At 45.7% G+C, this 21,147-nt stretch overlaps 1 protein-coding gene across 1 annotated transcript in view; it reads left to right on the plus strand.

Moving 5' to 3' along the window:
* Positions 1-21,147, plus strand: part of LOC311226363 (E3 ubiquitin-protein ligase TRIM47-like) — a gene marked incomplete at its 3' end in the record, with an annotated part of 98,286 nt that overhangs the window by 57,964 nt on the left and 19,175 nt on the right. The window contains exon 12 of the mRNA XM_084311792.1: positions 3,867-4,026. Coding sequence (XP_084167918.1) covers positions 3,867-4,026 — 160 coding nt within the window. The remainder of the gene's footprint in view (positions 1-3,866; positions 4,027-21,147) is intronic.

A 21,147-nucleotide genomic window follows, 5' to 3' on the forward strand; every position in this document is an offset into this window, starting at 1 on the left:
GATGGCACACTTAATGATTATAGCTGGATATACTGTAGGGGTCCTCCCAGTTGTAAGCCGGTAGGGGGGGTAGGAGAGCCGTCGGCAGTATCCCGTCTGGTCAACGATGTCTAGGGAGACTTCAAGTACAGAAGACAGTGCAGTAGAATCTTGATCCACAGATGAATACACCTTGGCTCTCTTGTAGGCTGTAGCTGTAGCTGTAGGTCCACAATGAAGAAGAAGCGAGGCGACCTCAGTCTGGTCTGAGCGCCGTCTCACCTTGACTCCTTTCGGGGTCAATCCAACACTCACCGGTGTTGGCGATTATCCGCTCCACAAATCAAAGTACCAAAGCAAATATATATTCCATGCCGCATAGGGCTCAGCAGTCGTCGGGTAGGTAATCCAATGTACAGGTCCACTCGGTCCTCGCCTAGAACTCCTCGGATGAAAGCACCACGTGTGGTCTGCCCAACCTGGCTAAGACTCTAGATAACACGAGGAAGCGATGGGGATGCTGCTCACTTTAGAACTCTAGCCGCACGATGCACCATACATAATAGACTATTATTACTTAATAGAAATACGGTGCCAAACTCTGACAATTCAGCTATTAATTCGCACGAGGTCTCAATGCTATTCTAAGGCCAAACAGGCCATACTACACCGCACGCGGTATCGTGGGGTGAGGCTTCACGTTCTGTTACTTAGTTGGGTAGAAGGGTAAAGGACTAAGGGTAAAGAGGTCTTCTACATTTACTTGCGCCATATTTATATGCACGGTGAACAAATAGTGCCACTCTCTTTTCGGTAGCCGTATTCCTGCGCAGAGCCGGGGCTAGTAGGGACATGTTTCGTCGGTACCATTGAACTTGGCTCCAAGGGGCTTGTCTCCTGGCGCAAGGTCCTTGTCCAATAAGAGAATGAACTATTATGGGCTATAGTAGACTAAAGGGATATTCCGTGTATATGTACAAGGAATATACAAGGGATATCAAACGATATACAAATACTATTCAATATATATCCATAAATAAATATATATATTCGGTTTAATCTGATCCTTCACAACAGTGTAGGTTAGTTTATTAGGACAAGTGCATGACAGTACGGTTAGTTAGGGTTCGATTTTTTTTTTTTTTTTTTTCAGATAATGGTTGAAGAAGTGCGTCTTTAGAAGAGCGACGGCGAAAGATTGGACGTGTTTCGGCTGTCCTAACTGGGGTGGGTAGTTCATTCCACCATTGTGGGGCAAGGACTGAGAATAGGCGACTTCTCTTTGATGACCCTCCCGGAGCTTGGATAGGAGTAGGTCTGAGGCGGCCAGAAGATACAGAGCGTAGGGGTCTTGAGGGTGTGTAGTTAGAGACCATTGACCGGAGGTAGGCGGGAACGGTTCCCTTTGCTGCACGGTATGCCAAGTCGAGGGCCTTGAAGCGGATTCGTGCAGCAATGGGGAGCCAGTGCAGGTCCCTAAGAAGTGGGGTGACATGGGCCGACTTCGGTAGGTTTGAGATCAGGCGGGCCGCTGCGTTCTGAATGAGTTGAAGAGGCGTAGTGGCAGTGGCCGGGAGGCCAGCGAGCAGTGCGTTGCAGTAGTCGAGGCGGGGGATGACTGTTGATTGGACGAGGAGTTGGGTGGCTTCTTTTGTCAGGAAGGGGCGGATCCTTCTGACGTTGCTCAGGAGGAATCGGCAGGTTCTGGTTGTCGCTGCGATGTGAGCAGAGAAATTCAACTGGTCGTCGAGGACAACACCAAGGTTCTTGGCGGTCGGGGACGCGGTCACAGCTGCATTCTCGACTGTGATGGAAAGGTCGGTCAGGGGGGAGGATTTGGCCGGCAGGTGGAGCAATTCTGTTTTGCTTAGGTTCAGTTTGAGGTGGTTGGTCGTCATCCAGGCGGAGATGTCGGACAGACAGGCCGAGATCCGCTCAGAGACGTGGATATCTGAGGGAGGGAAGGAGAGGAAGAGTTGAGTATCGTCGGCATAACAATGGTAGGAGAAGCCATGAGACGTGATAATGTTACCCAGTGATTTAGTGTAGAGGGAGAAGAGAAGGGGTCCTAAAACCGAGCCCTGGGGGACACCCGTCCGCAGGGGGCGGGTGGCCGACAGGGTCCCTCTCCATGACACTTGGTAGGAGCGGTCATTGAGGTATGATGACAGCCATGTCAGCGCAGAGCCAGCCACTCCCATTCCTGCGAGGGCCGCGAGGAGGATCTGGTGGTTGACTGTGTCGAAGGCTGCAGATAGATCTAGGAGAATCAGGACAGAGGAGAGGCCTTTCGCTTTTGCTAAGTGAAGTGCCTCTGTGACCGCAATGAGGGCTGTCTCTGTGGAGTGACCAGTCCTGAAGCCTGACTGATTAGGGCAGGGGTCTCAAACTCGCGGCCCGCGGGCCAATTGCGGCCCGCGGGATGATATTTTGCGGCCCCCTACTGGACATCAAAGTGTAGTGTTAATGCGGCCCGTGCACTACTGTTTGCCGAGTCGTTGCGCGAGAGTTGGAAGTTTTATTTATTTGATCACTTGTAGGCTACCATAGCGCAGGCTCATGACAGCAACGTTATGTTAGTGACTTGGTTGAAACGTGATTCTGGAGTGATATGATATCAAGTAAAGTGGAAGCAAATGCATCCTCGCTATCTCTCCTCTGCGAGCAGTGCTGCGCGCTGTCCGCCTGCACTGCCACATATGTCTGTCTGTGTGTACGGGTCTGGTCCAATCACATGCGCGTCCCGTCAGCGTTTTTCCCCCTCAGCCACAGTCTGCGAATCAGAGGCAGAGTAGGGGAGTAGGGCGGGTCTTCACGGACTGCATGTCGTCTTTCTCTTTCAGTTCAAATCGGAGCAGAGTTGAAAGCGCATATACAGTAAACTCACTCCCAGTTTTATCTCTGTGAGATAAATGTAGCTATTATCCTATTTTCGCCAGCAGGCAGCCAGCAGAAAAATATGGCATTTTCAAAGATGGTCAGTAAAAGAAAAGTCGACTGCAATTCAAAGGTGAATGGACGGGGAAAAAGTCCCAGCCAGGGGCGTAGCTGGAGATTCTGGGCCCCACTAAAGAATCAATTTGTGGGCCCCCAATCTATTAAAAAATGTGGGGCATTTATTTATTGATGAAAACGCATAATATGGTTTTTACCTATTTTTTTTATAAACAGCTTTGTGATAGAATAAAATAAAATGTACAGTGCATTTCCATAGCTGTGGATGAGTCCACTGACACCACTGAGAAGCCTGAAGAACCGTTCATGTTCTGAAGAACTGTTCATGTTCTGAAATGTTATTGCTAAAGATTGAGAAGATTGGATCAGTTGTACTTTTTTTTGAATACTTGAAACCCTTTTTTTGTGGAATATTTGATGCGGCCCAGCCTCACCCAGACTCTACCTCCAGCGGCCCCCAGGTAAATTGAGTTTGAGACCCCTGGATTAGGGTCTAGGAGGTCATTCTGTAAGAGATACGCAGTAAGTTGGTTGGATACAGCACGTTCAAGTGTTTTAGAAAGGAAGGAGAGAAGAGAGACAGGACGGTAGTTGCCTATGACGGTAGGGTTCAGGGATGGTTTTTTTATGAGGGGCGTGACTCTGGCTTGTTTTAGGGAGGTGGGGACCACCCCCGAGTTGAGTGAGGAGTTGATGGTTGCAGTTAGGAATGGGAGGATGTCTGGTGCTATGGTCTGGAGGAGTGGGGAGGGTAGCCGGTCCAGGTGGCATGTAGTCGGACTGTTCGACGTTACCAGTGTCAGGGTCTCGGCTTCTGTAATGGGAGAGAAAGATGACAGAGTGAAGGATGAGGTTCTGTATACATGACATACAGATATACAGTACTGTTACAGTGTCTGTCTCTCTTTGTTTAATATAATTTCTCTATCCAGGGTTTCCAGTCCTTCTCCAGTCCCAGTGTATCTCCAGACTTACCCAGTATCGCTGTCCAGCCTCTACGTGACTTCAGGAATGTGAGTGATGCTGTTTCTGAGCTGAGAGACGAACTGAAGAACATCCTGAAGGATACGTGGCCGAAGATATCAGCAGAATGTGAGATGAATATATACACTGTTGTAAAACATGAAGATATCAGGAGAAGGTGATGAATATATAGACTCTTGTAAAACATGAAGATATCAGGAGAAGGTGAGATGAATATATCGTAAAACATGACTGTCAATGCAGGCTACACTCCAGCAGGTTCTATGATAATATAAACAATGGGCCTCATTCAACAATACTCTCTTATTATTTTTCTTATATTCTTGCTTACCTGTCTGTTAAGAGAACAATAAGAAAAGCCACGCCACATTCATCAAGCCGTTCTTAAAGTCCAAATCTGTTCTTACCCAGGTTTTTTGAATGGTGAATCCCACTCATTCTAAACTGGATGCACGTTCTCGCGCAAGTCATTTGCATACAGAGACACGCCTCGCGGGCTCATTATAATACGAGAGCCGTGGGCAGGGGTGTAGCTCCAGATTCTGGGCCCCATGAAAGAATGTATTTGTAGGCCCCCAGTGAATGCGAGCGCGCGTTTTTTATTGATGAAAACGCATAATATGGTTTTTACCTATACATTCGGATCAGCAGTTCAGCACCTGCACTGTTGGTGGGTGAGCCTAGTAAAGGATGTCACATTGCGTTCATCTTCAATGAATGGACCAATGCAATAGTCTACCAAAGCCCCCCCTCTCTCTCTATATATCTCACACACACACACACACACACACACACACACACACACACACACACACACACACACACACACACACACACACACACACACACACACACACACACATTTAGAATATTTTATTTATGTCCACATAAAAACAAGGTTTAAGGGACACAAATATTAACAGTGCGCTTGTACATTGTGGGATTATTCGGATACAATCGTGCCACAGTGGCAATCAAAGTTACAGACTCACACGGATGATGAACCTGACAATCAACACACAGCTCATGGGTACAGATAGCAGCGTCTTCTCCAAATTGCCCGGCTGCCAATAATTGCTGACACTGAGCAATATTTAGCTAATTGTTTGGCTCTTCTCTTCGGAAGACCGGCCAACTGAAGGCCTCTAACACCCAACTTATGGACATGACCCAGGCTTCCAAATATGAAGACTAAAAGTTTACAGTTGTAGCCGAGTTGTGAAATGGTATGGTCTAACAATTGATATTTTAACATTTTGGTTGTAAATGCTTCCTCTAGACTGTAGTCAAACGTGCAACCAACTTCCAGGATGAGAACCTCTCTGTTATTCTCATTAACAATAACAACATCGGGGGTGTTTGCTGAAATGTCAGAGAACAGTGAATTGTCCCTACACAGATTGAGCATATATGGCTTCACACTGGTGTGTTTATACAGCTTATATGTTGCAGGTGACCCGAGTGTGGAACTGACACTGTCTGCAATCAGGTTCACAATCCTATCATGCCTACAAATGTAGAGCCCTTTGTATGCATGACAGCCATTGAGTATGTGAGACATGGTTTCTGTTGTCTGTTCGTGACCATGGTGTATGCAGTGTGGGCTATGACTGCCAGGGAACCAGATGGAAAGGTTGAGCATTGATGGTAAAACCTGTAGCCTAGCTTTTAAAGTAAAAATGATGATGCTCTCATCAATAGCTACATTTTTAAAAACTGCGTGCGAGACAGAGTGGTCAGCGGCAGGGAGACAAGCAAGCTTCCCTTGCAGTTTAAGCTCAGTCCAGTGTTGACGTTGGCGTTGTTGTTGTGCCGACATGAGATGGCCACGGGCATTGGTAAGTGGCAGTTCATGCCACGTTCCACAGATGTCAATGGTGGCCTTCACAGAGATGGTAGGGTCAGAGATGATCTCCTCAGAAACGTTAACAGCGTCTGAGTCCGGCCCCACCCACTCCAGGGCCACGTTGGACCAGCCGCATAGGTCATTCAGGTCTGGCCAGTCAGACCACACCCCGAATCCGGGGGCGCGGCTGTCCAGCTTTCCACTAGCTTTCTTCTTGTAACCCAGGAAGTTTGGATCAGACCCACACGCCAGGGGGACCTTGCGTCTCTGCAGGTCTAGGAACAGAGAGGCTCTGGCCTGCTCTCTGACGTGCTGGTCGTCACTGTTCAGCATGTTGAGAAGATGACTGAGTCTCGTGGCAATGTACGTCCATTCAAAGTTGGGAACACCCAGGCCGCCCCTCCGCATGGTATGGAATATGATGTCCCGTGTTGAGTGAGTGTTCAGTCCAGTCCATTGTCTCACCATCTGTACGGTTTTATTGTTCATCTCACAGAGAAATTTGCGAGGAATATGTACATTTGAGAATAGGTGCTGAACTTTGACCAGGGCTATTTGTCTGACTGCTTCAAGCTTCATGATGAGTGGCAGGGGCGATGAATCAATTAAATCTAATCTGGTTGTGTAATCAGAGATAATTTCACTCACTTGTTGTTCCCATTCACCTGCCACATTAAATTTATGACCCAGATAGGTATATGTTTCATGACGTGCATATACTCTCAGTGGCTTGTTATCAACTGTAAATGTGGGAATTATATCTGATTTTGCTCGGTACCAGCGGTTTCCCCCGCTCCGCCTCTCATAGAATACAGCACATTTTGCATATTTGACCTCTAATCCAGACCACTCTAGGAAGGAGTCGGTTCTGGAGAGCATGGTGTTTATGACATCCTCCTGTCTGGAGGCTATTATTACATCATCTGCATACCCCTGGACGGGGTTAGGGGAAATTACATTAGGGGGAGCGCAACTACAAAGCCATTTTAACCATGAGTTGATAGCGAGTACAAAGTTGACTGCACTCCATGGACAGCCTGTCTTTATACCTACTTGGAGTGGGATTGGGTCTGTGAGCTGTTTGCCACAAATCACCTGTATGTATGAACCAGAGTAAACATCCCTAACAATGTCAATGAAAACCTGGGGTAGATGTATTTCCTCAAGGGCTGTCAGCATGATATTGTGTGCTAGGGTTCCAAAAGCATCACGGAAATCCAGAAACACTGAATAAAATTTACTGGACTCGTGTTTGAAATCATCAATGCCTGTTTTGAGACAGAACACATGCTCATTCATGCCCTGCCTGTTGATATAGGCCTTTTGTTTGGGAGACAGTATGTTTTCATCCACGAGCCAGGGCAAGATGCGGTCAAGGATACATTTCATAAATACCTTGTAGATGGTAGGAAGAAGTGAAATGTCTCTCCAGGTTGATGGGTTGTCCGGGATATTGTCCTTTTTGGGAATTCTGTGGACGAGAGCACCCTTCCATGACTCAGGCACTCTTTTGTTCTCCAGGCAGGCATTAAAGATTGATGTTAGGATACCTGGCTGCGTGGCTTTGAGTGACTCATAAGTGACACCGTCCATGCCACTCGATTTATTGTTAGGGAGAGCGCGCAGCACTGTCTCCACCTCCTCCTGCGTAAAATGCGCGGTGTTTGGGGAACAGACTGGCTCCGTGGGGGGTAGTGTGTGATGCCATGGTGGTAACGGGAGAGGGTCGTCAATGCGCATTTCTCCCTGACATTTCTGCTGATAATAAGACTGCACTTGCTCGCAGTTACTGGGGCACGGAGGGGGGCTGGGATATTCACTGTTGTTTAACACAATCTGAATGGCTTTAGACCGTTTGTGTTGCCAGAGGTAGGACAGCTTGTTTCGGCTCACCTTCCTCCTCCGTTGGTCGCCTCCCGCTGATGTTAATGACGGCTGCACTGTCTCTCGGATAAATCGCAATTGTGATTCAATCCAAGTGGTGACTAGTGCGGGTGTTAGTGCGTCTGGAAGTGATTCTTTCACCGGGAACTTTTTCAGAACCCGAGCGACGTATTTCAGAAGAGGGTATCCGAGTGGGCGTCCCCAGTGATTTACCGCTGTAAAAGCTCCATTCCTGAAAAATACTCCGTTCAGGAGGGTAAATAGTCGGATCCAAACTCCAGGGTCTCCCGATGAAACGTAGTGGTGTTTCTCGTCACGGTGTTCCGAATCTAGGCTTTTCCTGAAGGCTCTCTCGCGAGCTTGAAATTCAGACCACCGCTGCTCATCCAAGGGCTGGGCCGCGTCAGAGAAGTCCGTGTGGGGCGGCAGCTCCAGGCCCGACAGGTGGATTGGCGTCGGGTCATGGGGAATCCATTGTTGTTGATAGATTCTCCCACTTTGGAGCGCTCGCTTGTAGGCAACTTTGATCGCCGAGACCAGACACATAGTCCAGAACAATCTCCACAAGTACATGTTGCACATTACTACGTTAACGGCGGCAGTTACGACGGGTGTTTGCTCAGGTGTTAAGAATGGTGCGCTCCAGCATTCAGCTGCGACCTGCTGCCACCAGTGTCACACACACACACACACACACACACACACACCCTGAACATCCTGAAGGATACGTGGCCGAAGATATCAGCAGAAGGTGAGATGAATATATACACTGTTGTAAAACATGAAGATATCAGGAGAAGGTGATGAATATATAGACTCTTGTAAAACATGAAGATATCAGGAGAAGGTGAGATGAATATATCGTAAAACATGACTGTCAATGCAGGCTACACTCCAGCAGGTTCTATGATAATATAAACAATGGGCCTCATTCAACAATACTCTCTTATTATTTTTCTTATATTCTTGCTTACCTGTCTGTTAAGAGAACAATAAGAAAAGCCACGCCACATTCATCAAGCCGTTCTTAAAGTCCAAATCTGTTCTTACCCAGGTTTTTTGAATGGTGAATCCCACTCATTCTAAACTGGATGCACGTTCTCGCGCAAGTCATTTGCATACAGAGACACGCCTCGCGGGCTCATTATAATACGAGAGCCGTGGGCAGGGGTGTAGCTCCAGATTCTGGGCCCCATGAAAGAATGTATTTGTAGGCCCCCAGTGAATGCGAGCGCGCGTTTTTTATTGATGAAAACGCATAATATGGTTTTTACCTATACATTCGGATCAGCAGTTCAGCACCTGCACTGTTGGTGGGTGAGCCTAGTAAAGGATGTCACATTGCGTTCATCTTCAATGAATGGACCAATGCAATAGTCTACCAAAGCCCCCCCTCTCTCTCTATATATCTCACACACACACACACACACACACACACACACACACACACACACACACACACACACACACACACACACACACAATGTTAGGGTTTGTATCCGACCTCAAGCGCAACGGCACAGAGAGAGTTGTTTCAGAGTTAGCCAAAGCAAGGGCGTATTTATTCTCAGAGTCACAAGATTGAATTAAGTTGAGCAACAGAACAAACGGGGAATCAGGCAAGTGAAGATTGTTGCGGCTCTGCAGATTCTCCCAGTAGGTGGTGGTGAGGAATTAGCTTGTGACGTCTGAAGCCGCTCTGCAGATCCTCCCAGCTTTCACTCCAGGTGGAAACGGAGAGAGAGAGAAATCTGAGTTAGCCCAGCGCACAGCAGAAACAGAGAGGTGACTGATCCAAATAAATATCCAAGTGACTTGATCTTCGGTGTAACACACACAGTTAGCAGAGTCCAGAGAAAAAAACAATACGGTAATCCAAAGTGTATATCCAACACAAAAAATAGGTGAGAACAGTATAAACAAAACGGGATCTCTTCGGTGTTTCAAAAACACACAAAAAACTGGTGATCCAAAAAGAACTGTTTCCAAAAACTCACCAGAGCGCAACGCGGAAAGCGGGCAGATAACGAGGCGCAGCTTCGAACGGGGAATCAGGTTCTCCACAGGGATTACTTCACGAAAGTCCTGGGGAGCAACAGACAGGGAACAGCGACGGGGAAGACAGGCAAATGCAGGAGTAGATTCAAAACGATCCAACATCGATATTAGGGGGATCAGGGTATATAAAGCCACAGGGCGCTGATGACAAGCTGTGACAGCTGCGGGATGAAATTGATCATTGCTCCAGAAGCGTGTGATGGGGAGAGCACCAATCAACACGGCACCTTACAGGAACGGAGCGTGTGGCGGGGAATGCAATTAATCAACAAAGTACCTTAAAGGAACGGAGCGTGTGGGTGGGAAGCGGACCAAACCTCACACACACACACACACACACACACACACACCCACACACACACACACACACACTTCAGAAACAAACATAGTATCAATGAGAGCATCAATAATACACCTGAGTGATGTCTAGTAAAAAAAAAAAAAAAAAAATTTTTTTTTTGGGCCCCCCTCAGTGCTGGGCCCTTGGAATCATCCTAAGCTACCCCCCCCCCAGCTACGCCCCTGGCCGTGGGTCTGCATTGTATATGAGCGGATCCCCCGGCCGTATTCAAGCGCTGGAGCGCTTTGCGCAGTGTCGGCGTCAGAACGAATTTATCAGGGGGGAATATGGTAATTTTGGGGGGGCATAAAATATACGCTTCAGAAAACGCATTTCCCGCAAACCAACACGCATTTCAAAACATGAGCGCACTGCAGGCATAAGAGATAAGACAGTCTCTCTCTCTCTCTCTCTCTCTCTCTCTCTCTATCTCTCTCTCTCTCTCTCTCTCTCTCTCACGTCACAAACACACTTGCGTCTTGCGCACACACACAAAGTGAAAGATCACGTATTTCGTTTTCGTATTATTATACACCTGGCTGAGAATCTTTGACGAGTCCAAACCAGCATTCTTTAGCTCAGCTAAGACTGTGTCTGTCAATGTCCGTGCATCACCTGCGTCAGCTGTCACTATGGTTACCAGGCGCTCTGTCACTTCAAATGACTGGTCTACAAAACGAATGACAACAGATATATTTTCACATCCCGTGGGATCGCGTGTTCCGTCCACTTTTAATGTGTAATGCGAGTCGCCTACTTCTTCCACTATAGCCTCAGTCACCACACTGCTAAGTGTACTTATAAGTTCATTTTGCATGTCATGACAAGTGTATGTAGCGTTTCGAGGGATAGTTTTCACTATGTCAGCCAATTCTGGGTCCTTTTTAATTGTGTAGTCCAATAAGGACAGGAAAAGACCACTTCCCCCCTCAGACATGTCACCAAAAGCATCTAGGTTTCCACGTAAAGGCAACTGGTTTTCAACCAGAAACCCGACAACATCCACGAGAGCCGAGAAGTAGTACCTGTTCCTTCGTAGCTGGTCTGTGTTGACAAGTGTCGAAATCTCCTTGCCGGTATTGCCGTGAAGAAGCCTTAGGTGCGCCTGCCCCAGCCAACCATTTTCGTATATACATTTTATTTGTATGTCCGTCTCCAAGAAGTGATTATTATATTTTACCTGAGTCTGACTCTATCTTTGACTTTCGCGCTCACTGACCTCACTCAAGTCACGCCCTACCCATATCATAATCAATTCAAATGCAGTCACGCCCTACCCGTCAACTCAACGTGACCAATAATAACGCGTGCGTGAGCCGTGGCGTGAGATCAAACATACACTTCCTTTAAGACTTTTTTTGTTTAATTTCGTTTAATAATAGGCTAAATAGCCTATTTATAAAGGAAAACATCTGACTTTTACTATAATAAAAAAAATTTATGTTTAATTATTTTATTTTTTTATAATAATTGACCATGCCAGTTGGAGGGGCACAGTGCCCCATCTGGGGGGGGCATGGCCCGCGAATGCCCCCCCATGGCGCCGACACTGGCTTTGCGATGGATCAAAATGAGATAGGAATCAAATGTATTGTCATCATATAGCACCTATAGCTATATAGTGGAATAGACTATTAATATAGTAGTAATATAATAGTAGTTGGCTAGTTGCGCGCTTCTGGCCACCTCCCGCAGTGCGCACATACACACGTACTGTATACAGTACGTGCAAAATGAATCGTTCCAGAAAAGTACTGTAGGCTTTGTCAATACTGAACGACTGTGCGTTGTCAAGAGCCAATCACACAGGTTGCCTCATCTCATCTGGCTCTGCAAATAGATCTAGAGTCTGAATATCTCCGCATATATATCGAATCCATTCTGAGAACTGAATGCAGTGCCCGAGATGCGGATCTTGATTGATTGATTGATTGAAAATTGTATTAACAGATTGCAGAATGGGTACAATACAGTACAGCTCAATACACACAATTGTTAAGGGGATGCAGACCAGAGAAAGACTTTCGTTTTGTTTACATCAGGATCCCCCATTTTCAATTCATTATAACATATATGACACACATGACATACAGATAGACAGTACTGCTACATCTATACATTTATGACATACCAGATTTACAAATACAGTACTGTTTGTGATACAAAAAGAGTTAAAAAAAAAGTGAGTATATACATTTGACGAAGAAACTGTACATTGGAGGAGGTGGGGGGGGGGTTGGGTAGGTGGGGTGGGGCGTGGGGGGGGGAACTGTACAATGGAGGTGGTTGGTTGGGTGGGTGGGGTGGGGGGGATGGGTCGGCGGGGTGGGGGTAACTGTACATTGGATTATCGACGAAACCTTACTTGGTCCAAGAAGAGGGTCTCGTGTATTACTGGGTTTAAGTCAGTTTATTTATTTATGTTTTACTGTTTGCATACGAGGTGGTCCGCAAATGTTCTTGATAACAATCTAGTGGTCCGCATAAAACCGAAGTTTGGGAACCACTGATATAGACGATCTCTAAATATGCGTTCTATGCTACGTATACAGTACTGCATATCTGTATGTCATGTCATAAATATCATGCTATATATCTGTATATCTGTATGTTGTGTATATCATAAATGTCATTATGAATTGAAAATGGGGGACCCTGATGTAAACAAGACGAAAGTCTTTCTCTGGTCTGCATCCCCTTAACAATTATGTGTATTGAGCCCTACTGTATTGTACCCATTCTGCAATCTGTTAATAAAATCTTCAATCAATCAATGCCCTGGGCGGCCAGAGCATAACTGTTCTAACAGCAATATATAATCCATTTCAGATAGAACGCACGCAATAAGTTATAATAATAATAATTATTATTATTGAAAAGTTCTGTATTTTTAAAGTCGTATTTGGGGGCAATTAACCAATGGTATGCTTTTTTTATTTTATTTTTATTTTGGGTAAGAGTTTCTTATTTCGGTAAGAGTGCTCTCGACCACTCTTATCATTTGTTCTTGCCTGAGAAAAAAGCAACAATAAGAGAACTTTGCTGAATCCCAGGTAAGAACAAAGTAAGAGGAAATGCTAGTTAAGAACGAAATCTGTTCTTATATCGCTTCATGGTATGAGGCCCATTATTTCAGTAAGATGTTATCTATTTCTTCTCATTTCTTTTGTTTAGAATGATCATGAAAGTATGTTTTAGGAAAGGCACTTTGTAAAGCTTTGGGGGAGGTAGCAGAATGTTTTGTTTGTGTGAAATGGAATTTAATTAAATTTTGAATGACACTAATAGAAATTACAATCAATGGATGAATGAATGATTCAATCAACCAATTAATCAATCCAATCAAATAGCAACAGATAACAGAACTAAAGAGTGAGAGATCGATGCATACAAAGACAAATAAATAAAGACAAGTGAAATCACAATATAAACCCAGAATAAGCCTCCCTGTGAACCCACTCGCCAGGACCTCTGGAACAGCTCAAGGAGCAAATCAGAAATAAGTGATGAGCTCTATTGTTTCATCCATGTTGACAACTCCATACATAACGTACTGTGTGGAGGTATGGGGAAACACATATAAAACAAACATTAACCAAATGTTCATAATGCAGAAGAAAGCCATAAGAATTGTGAATCAAGCTGATTACTATATGAACCAACAAACGCACTCTTTATTAAATCAAATACCTTAAAATTGGAAGATCTTATCGATCTTAGCACTGCAATAATAATGTACAAAGCACATAAGCACTCACTTCCAAGTTGCATTCAGGAGTTGTTCCAAACTAGAGAAAGCCAGTAGGCCTATAGACTTAGGGGAACTTGTGTATTCAATATCGCAAAGGCAAGGACAAATATAAAAAGTCGATGTATATCTGTTAACACTTTGATTGCCTAAGGTTAAATTCATGATATACCATCCGTTGCCAGCTCTATTTGTCTATGGAGAAGTTCCCCTTCTTTGCAGGGCTATAACTTTTTTAATTCTATTGCTAGATTGCCATTATTAGGGCCCATTCAATGTCCTATATGTATTGTTCAGGGTGTATGAACGTTAAACTTTTTCATTCACATATTCATACTAAAATATGATCTAAAGTATAAGTATGTTTTCATCTCTTTCTGCAGCTTTCTCCAGAACGTGATTTATAGCCCCAAATGCATTATATTGATGATCAAATACAGTTTGGTAGCGATCGGTGCCAGATGAAAAATTTCAAATGGACGTGCTTCTAGAAGTTTCTACGTATCATCTGATGATGACCGGATGGGCGGGGGATCGTTTATAATTCCGTGGGCAACGTTATACCATTCATCTAATGTGGGTCAAATGTTCATCATAGCAGTTAGTGTCGAACACGGTAATACTACACGCTAAAACTCACCCCAGTCTCCGCAGGCCGTTGGGCGATCAGCGTGGGGTAGACAGTTTTCCATTATGGGATGTCGAAATACCCGGTCCATTTCCAGGTTGTATAATAGTATATACGTCCAAATCATGTTGTTTATCGAGTTATTGGCAACAGATCACTATGTATTGTGACGAGCTCGAGTCCCGGGACCTATAGCGAGTGCCCGGAAGTAATATGGGTGATCACCACTTCATCCACATGACTTCCTGTTTGGCGCTTCTGCCGATCGGCCACCAGATGGCGCTCTTGAACCGCTAGAGGATTGAGAGGAGCTCAGAACTGTGTGTGAAGGCTGCAGAGGGGAAATATGATTCCGATCACAGATTTTTGAAATATTGATATCAAAGACGAGTTACGGCATCCTAGGCAACTTGAGCATGGCTAGGAAAGACGCCTAAACACGTTTTCGGCACTTAAAGTGTTGGGGCAACACTATGGAATAACTTTGACAAAGAAGTAACAATTTGTAGTTCGCTACATACATTTAAGAAATTATTCAAATATAAGGTGATACATACATATAAAACATTATTATTATTCTAATTATATTTTATTATAACATAACTGTATTCAAATCGTGAAAAAAAAACGAATAAATAAATGTGCATACGATTTGTACATGAAACTTTGTAGACTTTTTTTTTTGCAAACGATGTACTAAATTATGTTTATTTTTTGTATATATTTTTTTGTGTTTGAAGAAATGCACTCCTCGATGTCAGTTTTAGTATTTAATGACAAGGATGACGACACCCTGATACAGAACAAAGGACAGAGAAATAAGCTGACAAAGTACCAACATAAATGCATGACATGACAACACTATCATAATGCATATATATATATATATATATCGCTATATAATGTACATAAACACTCAATATTAAGTGAAACAAAATGGCCGCTTGGCAATACTACAAAACAAAACAAAGCCGGTCGGCAATACAAGATTCAAGATTCAAGATTCAAGATTCAAGAGTTTTAATTGTCACGGCATACAGGTATACAATGAAATGCGGCTGGTCTTGCCCGCGACGATGTGCAATACAGTGGTACAACATATAATAGAATCCAATAAAATACAGTGGTACAACATATTAATAGAATCCAATAAAACAGTGCAATAAACAGGTACATGGTGTGCCATCTCGGTATCTGTACATTAGTATTTACAGAGCATATAGGACATGCTAGTTAGCTTTAGTAGTGCAATACACTGTTCCTGATGTTATACTATTTTAAGTGGCCTTTCCTCTGGCCATAAGTGTGCGTGTGTGCGGCATGAGTGTTAAAGTGGCTGCTAGTGTGTGAGCGTGCTCAGCGTGCGTGTCGTGTATGTACTTGTGTGTGGATAGTTCAGTTTCTGTGTCTCTCGGTGTTCATTGTTCAAGGCTCTGATGGCCTGGGGGAAGAAGCTTAGCCTAAGCCTCTCCGTCTTAGTCTCTAGAATTCGCAGGCGTCTGCCTGACCTCAGCAGCTGGAACAGGCTGTTATTGGGGTGGTGGGGGTCTTTCATTATCCTGCAGGCTCTGGATTTGCACCTCTTGTTGTATAGAGCCTGCAGGGGAGGTAGCGCAATACCCGTGGTACGCTCGGCTGAGCGCACCACACTCTGTAGGGCCTTCTTGTCCTGTGCCGTGCTGTTCCCATACCAGGCAGTGATGTTTCCGGTCAAGATGCTCTCTACAGCTCCTGAGTACAAGGACTGAAGTATCTTCCCCGATACTCTGAACTTCCTTAACTGTCTCAGGTGGTAGAGGCGCTGCTTCGCTTTCTTTACTACTGTGCCTATGTGTGTTGACCATGTCAGGTCCTCTGAGATGTGGACCCCCAGGTACTTGAAGCTGCTCACCCTGTCCACGGTAGCCCCGTTAATCCTCAGTGGTGTGTGTGTCTCCCGCTGTCCTCTCCTATAATCCACGATCAGCTCCTTGGTTTTACCAATGTTCAGGAGCAGGCTGTTGTCCTGGCACCAACGTTCCAGTACCTCAACCTCCTCCCGGTAGGCCTTCTCGTCGTTGTCCGAGATCAGCCCCACCACCACCGTGTCGTCGGCGAACTTCACAATGGAGTTGGAGCTGAACTTGGCCACACAGTCGTGTGTGTAGAGTGAGTACAGCAGGGGGCTTAGAACACAGCCCTGGGGGGACCCGATGCTCAGGGTGATGGTGTTGGAGGTCTGACCCCCCACCCTGACCGCCTGGGGTCTTTCACTCAGAAAGTCCAGTACCCAGGCGCTCAGGGCGGAGCTCAGGCCTAGCTCGATCAGCTTGTCCACCAGTCTGGTGGGGACTATGGTGTTGAACGCTGAGCTGTAGTCAATGAACAACAGTCTCACATAGCCCCCCTTCTGACGGTCAAGGTGGGAGAGAGTGCTGTGCAGTACCTGGGAGACAGCGTCATCAGTGGACCTGTTTGTCCTGTATGCAAATTGCATAGGGTCCATATCGCTGGGGAGAGAGGCACAAATGTGGTCCTTGACCAGCCTCTCGAAACATTTCATGACCACAGAGGTGAGTGCCACCGGTCTGTAATCATTTGGACATGTTGGGGAGGGTTTCTTCGGTACAGGGATGATGGTAGACATCTTGAAGCAGGCAGGGACTACTGACTCCGCCAGGGATTGATTAAATATGGCGGTGAACACCGGGGCAAGCTGGTTTGCACAGGACTTAAGTATGCGTCCTGTTATACCATCTGGGCCTGCAGCCTTCCTGGTGTTCACCTGCATAAATGCTCTTCTCACACTGTGTTCCGACAACGAGAGAGCGCCCCCGCCCCCCCGCGGTTGCCCCCCCCCCTCCACAACAGCCGGTGCGCCAGTGACGTCACTAGCCAGAGGGCTAGCGGCGACACTGTCTACACCGAACCGAGCGTAGAAGGAGTTGAGTTTGTCCGCTAGAGAGGCGTCGTCGCTCCCCATTGCGGGGGCGCTGACTTTGTAGTCAGTTATTGTCTTCAGTCCCCTCCACAAGCCTCTTGTGTCGTTTTGTGCCATTTGTGTCTCCAGTTTCTCAGCATATGTCCTCTTAGCAAGTTTAACAGCCTTGCGCAGAGTGTAGACTGAAGCCTTGTATTCTTCCATATTTCCTGACTCTCTGCCCAGGTTATAAGCCGTGGTGCGTGAGTTTAGGGCTGTTCTTATAGTGCTGTCCACCCAAGGTTTCTGGTTTGGGAAAACCCGCGCCGTCTTTGTGGGGACAATGCCGTCTGCCACTGTTGTTATGTAGCTTACAACGGTATCAGCATACTCGCTGACGTCACTGGCGCTTTCTTCAAACATGTCCCAGTCTGTATCCTTGAACGCGTCACGGAGCTCGGCCTCTGATTCGTCAGCCCACTTTTTTGTCTCACGTGACACGACGGCTTCGCGTGATCGCTGTTTGTATGCTGGGATTAAAAAGATGGAGTCGTGATCGCTCGCGCTTACAGAGCCCATCAGTGGCGGAGCCGCTACAGCCTTGTAGGCAGCTCTGAACGGGGTGTAGCAGTGGTCGAGTGTGTTTCCCCCTCTTGTGGAGCAGGCAATGTGCTGAAAAAAAGTCGGCATCACTTTTTTCAGGTTTGCCTGGTTGAAATCACCAGTCACTATCGTCGCGGCTTCCGGGTGCTTGATCTGCTGTTTGTTGATGTGGTCGTGTAATTCCCCCAGCGCTTTGCCGGTATTTGCCTGTGGATGAATATACACGACGGATAAAATGACCGCGGTAAACTCACGGGGTAGGTGATACGGGCGACACAGGATCTGGAGATGTTCCATATCTGGGGAGCATGAACTTGAGAGGACATGTACTTCCTTGGGATTAACCCAGAGATTGTTCGTGAGGATGCAGACCCCACCTCCGACGCTCTTCCCAGAGGCTGCCGTGCGATCTGCTCTCAGGACGGTGAAATTGTCCGATGGAGAGACGCTGTTATCCGGCGTTGCTGGCTTGAGCCATGTCTCAGTGAAACACATGATATTAACGTCTCTCATCTCCCGTTGGAATCGTACCCTCGCTCTCAAGTCGTCCATCCTTCCCTCCAACGAACGTGCATTCGCCAGAAAGATGGATGGAATTGCTGGACGGTAAGCAGATCTTTTTAATCTAAGTCTGATACCGCCTCGTCTACCTCTATGTTTCTTTCTGCCGTTTCCTTTGTTGCCGTTCTCCCGCTTGATTTCTGTTAGCCCTTCTGGGCATAAAGTGTCTCCCAACTCCAATTTGAGTCCGGAGTTTAGGTCCATAAGTGTCTGGCGGTCGTATGACATACCCGCCAGTGATGATTTAATAAAAAAAGTCGAAAAAACAAACATAATAGCTAAAAATGAGCACAATCGTCGCGGAGCTAAACCAAAGGCGACTGACCGGGGTCGCGCCATAGTGCTATATTATAATAATACAAATGAGACGCTGCCCCCTAGTGGCCGGCGATAAACTCTTCATCCCCCCCAGACCGGAAAGCTATGAACCGGAATAGATTAACGGTCTCAGTCCCGTATCCAACTGCCGGACTCGGGCTCGTAGCGTGTAGGCGGCCTCCTCACGCGGCCCGGCCGAGTGGGCTGGGGCAGCGACTGCGGCACCGGGAGCGCTGCGCCGAGGGAGATACCCGCAGGAACGGGGTCCGCCTGGGCCCCGCGGCCAGAGGTCTCCTCATCAGCAGGCGCCGGTGGGGAGGCGTCTATAGCCGAGTCGCGGGGTCCATCAGCCGTCTGCTGAGCAATCCCTGGGGCATCACCCAGCCCGGGTGGACAGGGGGGGCTGACGTCCCAGCGATAAACTCTTCAGTGTGTAAATAATGTAATGTAAAAAGGGGATAGGCAATTATAAGCCTCGCCTTCAGCCTACACCTTTTCGGTCATTTTTACTTTTCGTTTTTAAAATGTTCTATATGCTTTGTAAAAGAAGACAGAAATAAAATCATTCATTCATAATATGCTGTGACTGATATTTTGTGTCTCCAGTTTCTCCAGTGGCTGTTCTACCTCCACCAGAGTCCGGGACGAGAGAGTACTTTTTACAAGGTGAGTTGAGTTCCACCATGACCTCTTTCCATCACTTGTGTTGTCGTGTGTCGGCTGACGGACAGACTCTGACATAATAGAGGTTGTGTGTTTAACCCTTTCACTGCCACACTACAGAAGGTTAACCCTTTACTATCACACTACTGACGGGTAAATATAAGTCTATAATATTCTATCCAACGCCTGCAGTGTTCTATCCAACGCCTGCAGAGTGTTATATCCAACGCTTGCAGTGTTATATCCAACGCTTGCAGAGTGTTCTATCCAACACCTGCAGTGTTCTATCCAACGCCTGCAGTGTTATATCCAACGCCTGCAGTGTTCTATCCAACGCCTGCAGTGTTCTATCCAACGCCTGCAGTGTTCTATCCAACGCATGCAGAGTTCTATCCAACGCAGACCTGGGCATTGTACGGCCCGCGGGCCGGATCCGGCCCGCGGGATGATTCTGACCGGCCCGCGAAAGATTACATGATAATAAAAAAAAATTAAAAAAAAATTAAAAAAAATATTTTTTTTTAATATTTTTTTTTTTTTTTTTTTTTTAATATTTTTTTTTTCATGTCAACGTTCACACGCACAGTATACGCTTAGGAGACATACTCAGAAGATGTTGGTTCTCTTTGGATCCACCTACATATGTGAACAGACATTCTCAGTCATGACGTTTACCAAGTCCAGGTACAGATCCTCTCTCACTGATGAACATCTGGCAGCTGTGCTTCGCATCTCCACCTCAGACATGCAACCTGACTTTGATGGACTTGTTAAAGCTCAACAGAGACTGGATTTCTCACACTGAATGAAAAAAAAAAGAACTGAAGAACACTAAAATGTGGAAATATAACAAGTGAAATGGGACACTTGATATTTTCTTTTCTTTTTTTTGCACAGTTCTGAAAACATTAAATGTTTAATATAGGCATGTAAAGTAAAAAAGGCTACAAAACGGGGACACTTTTCTTTACACAGTTCAGTGACATGTCTTGTTTATTTTTGCTATAAGATGATGTGATGTCTTTAGAAAGCTAAGAAAATCCTTGTTTCAATAGTATATGAAACTCAAAATGCCCCTTGTTATTAATGTTTCACATTTTGTTTATCATTTTGGAAATAAATTCTATTTGAATAAATTATATTTTTGAAAGCTAACCTCACCTTTTAATTGCCAAATAATAACATACACTCTTACCAGGGGTCAAAACAATGCCATTTACTGCTTTTTATATAGAAATAAAATTTATATTATGCATAATTGAGTTTGGAATTTTGGCCCGGCCCCCCAACATATTTTCAGTTGCTCATTCGGCCCCCCGGGAAAAATAATTGCCCACCCCTGATCCAACGCCTGCAGTGTTCTATCCAACGCCTGCAGTGTTCTATCCAACGCATTAGGGCTGTACCGAATGTCATTTTTTAACATTCGAAGCTTCGATTGAAGTACCGTAATTTTCGTACTATAAGCCGAAGCTTCCCCCCCCATATTTCGACCCTGCGGCTTATATAACGGTGCGGCTTATATGTGACTCGTGTATGTAATGTAAAAAAGTGAAAATGTTAAAATCGAAATATAGCTTTTTTGACTGCATTGAAATGTTATTTATCTGTTCCCTTATTTGCTAAACTTAATACAACTTGTAAATGAGTTAATTCTTGTTATTTGTCCGACAGTATTGCA

The sequence above is a fragment of the Notolepis coatsorum genome, assembly GCF_963971535.1.
Source record: "Notolepis coatsorum genome assembly, chromosome: 1".
Lineage (NCBI taxonomy): Eukaryota > Metazoa > Chordata > Actinopteri > Aulopiformes > Paralepididae > Notolepis > Notolepis coatsorum.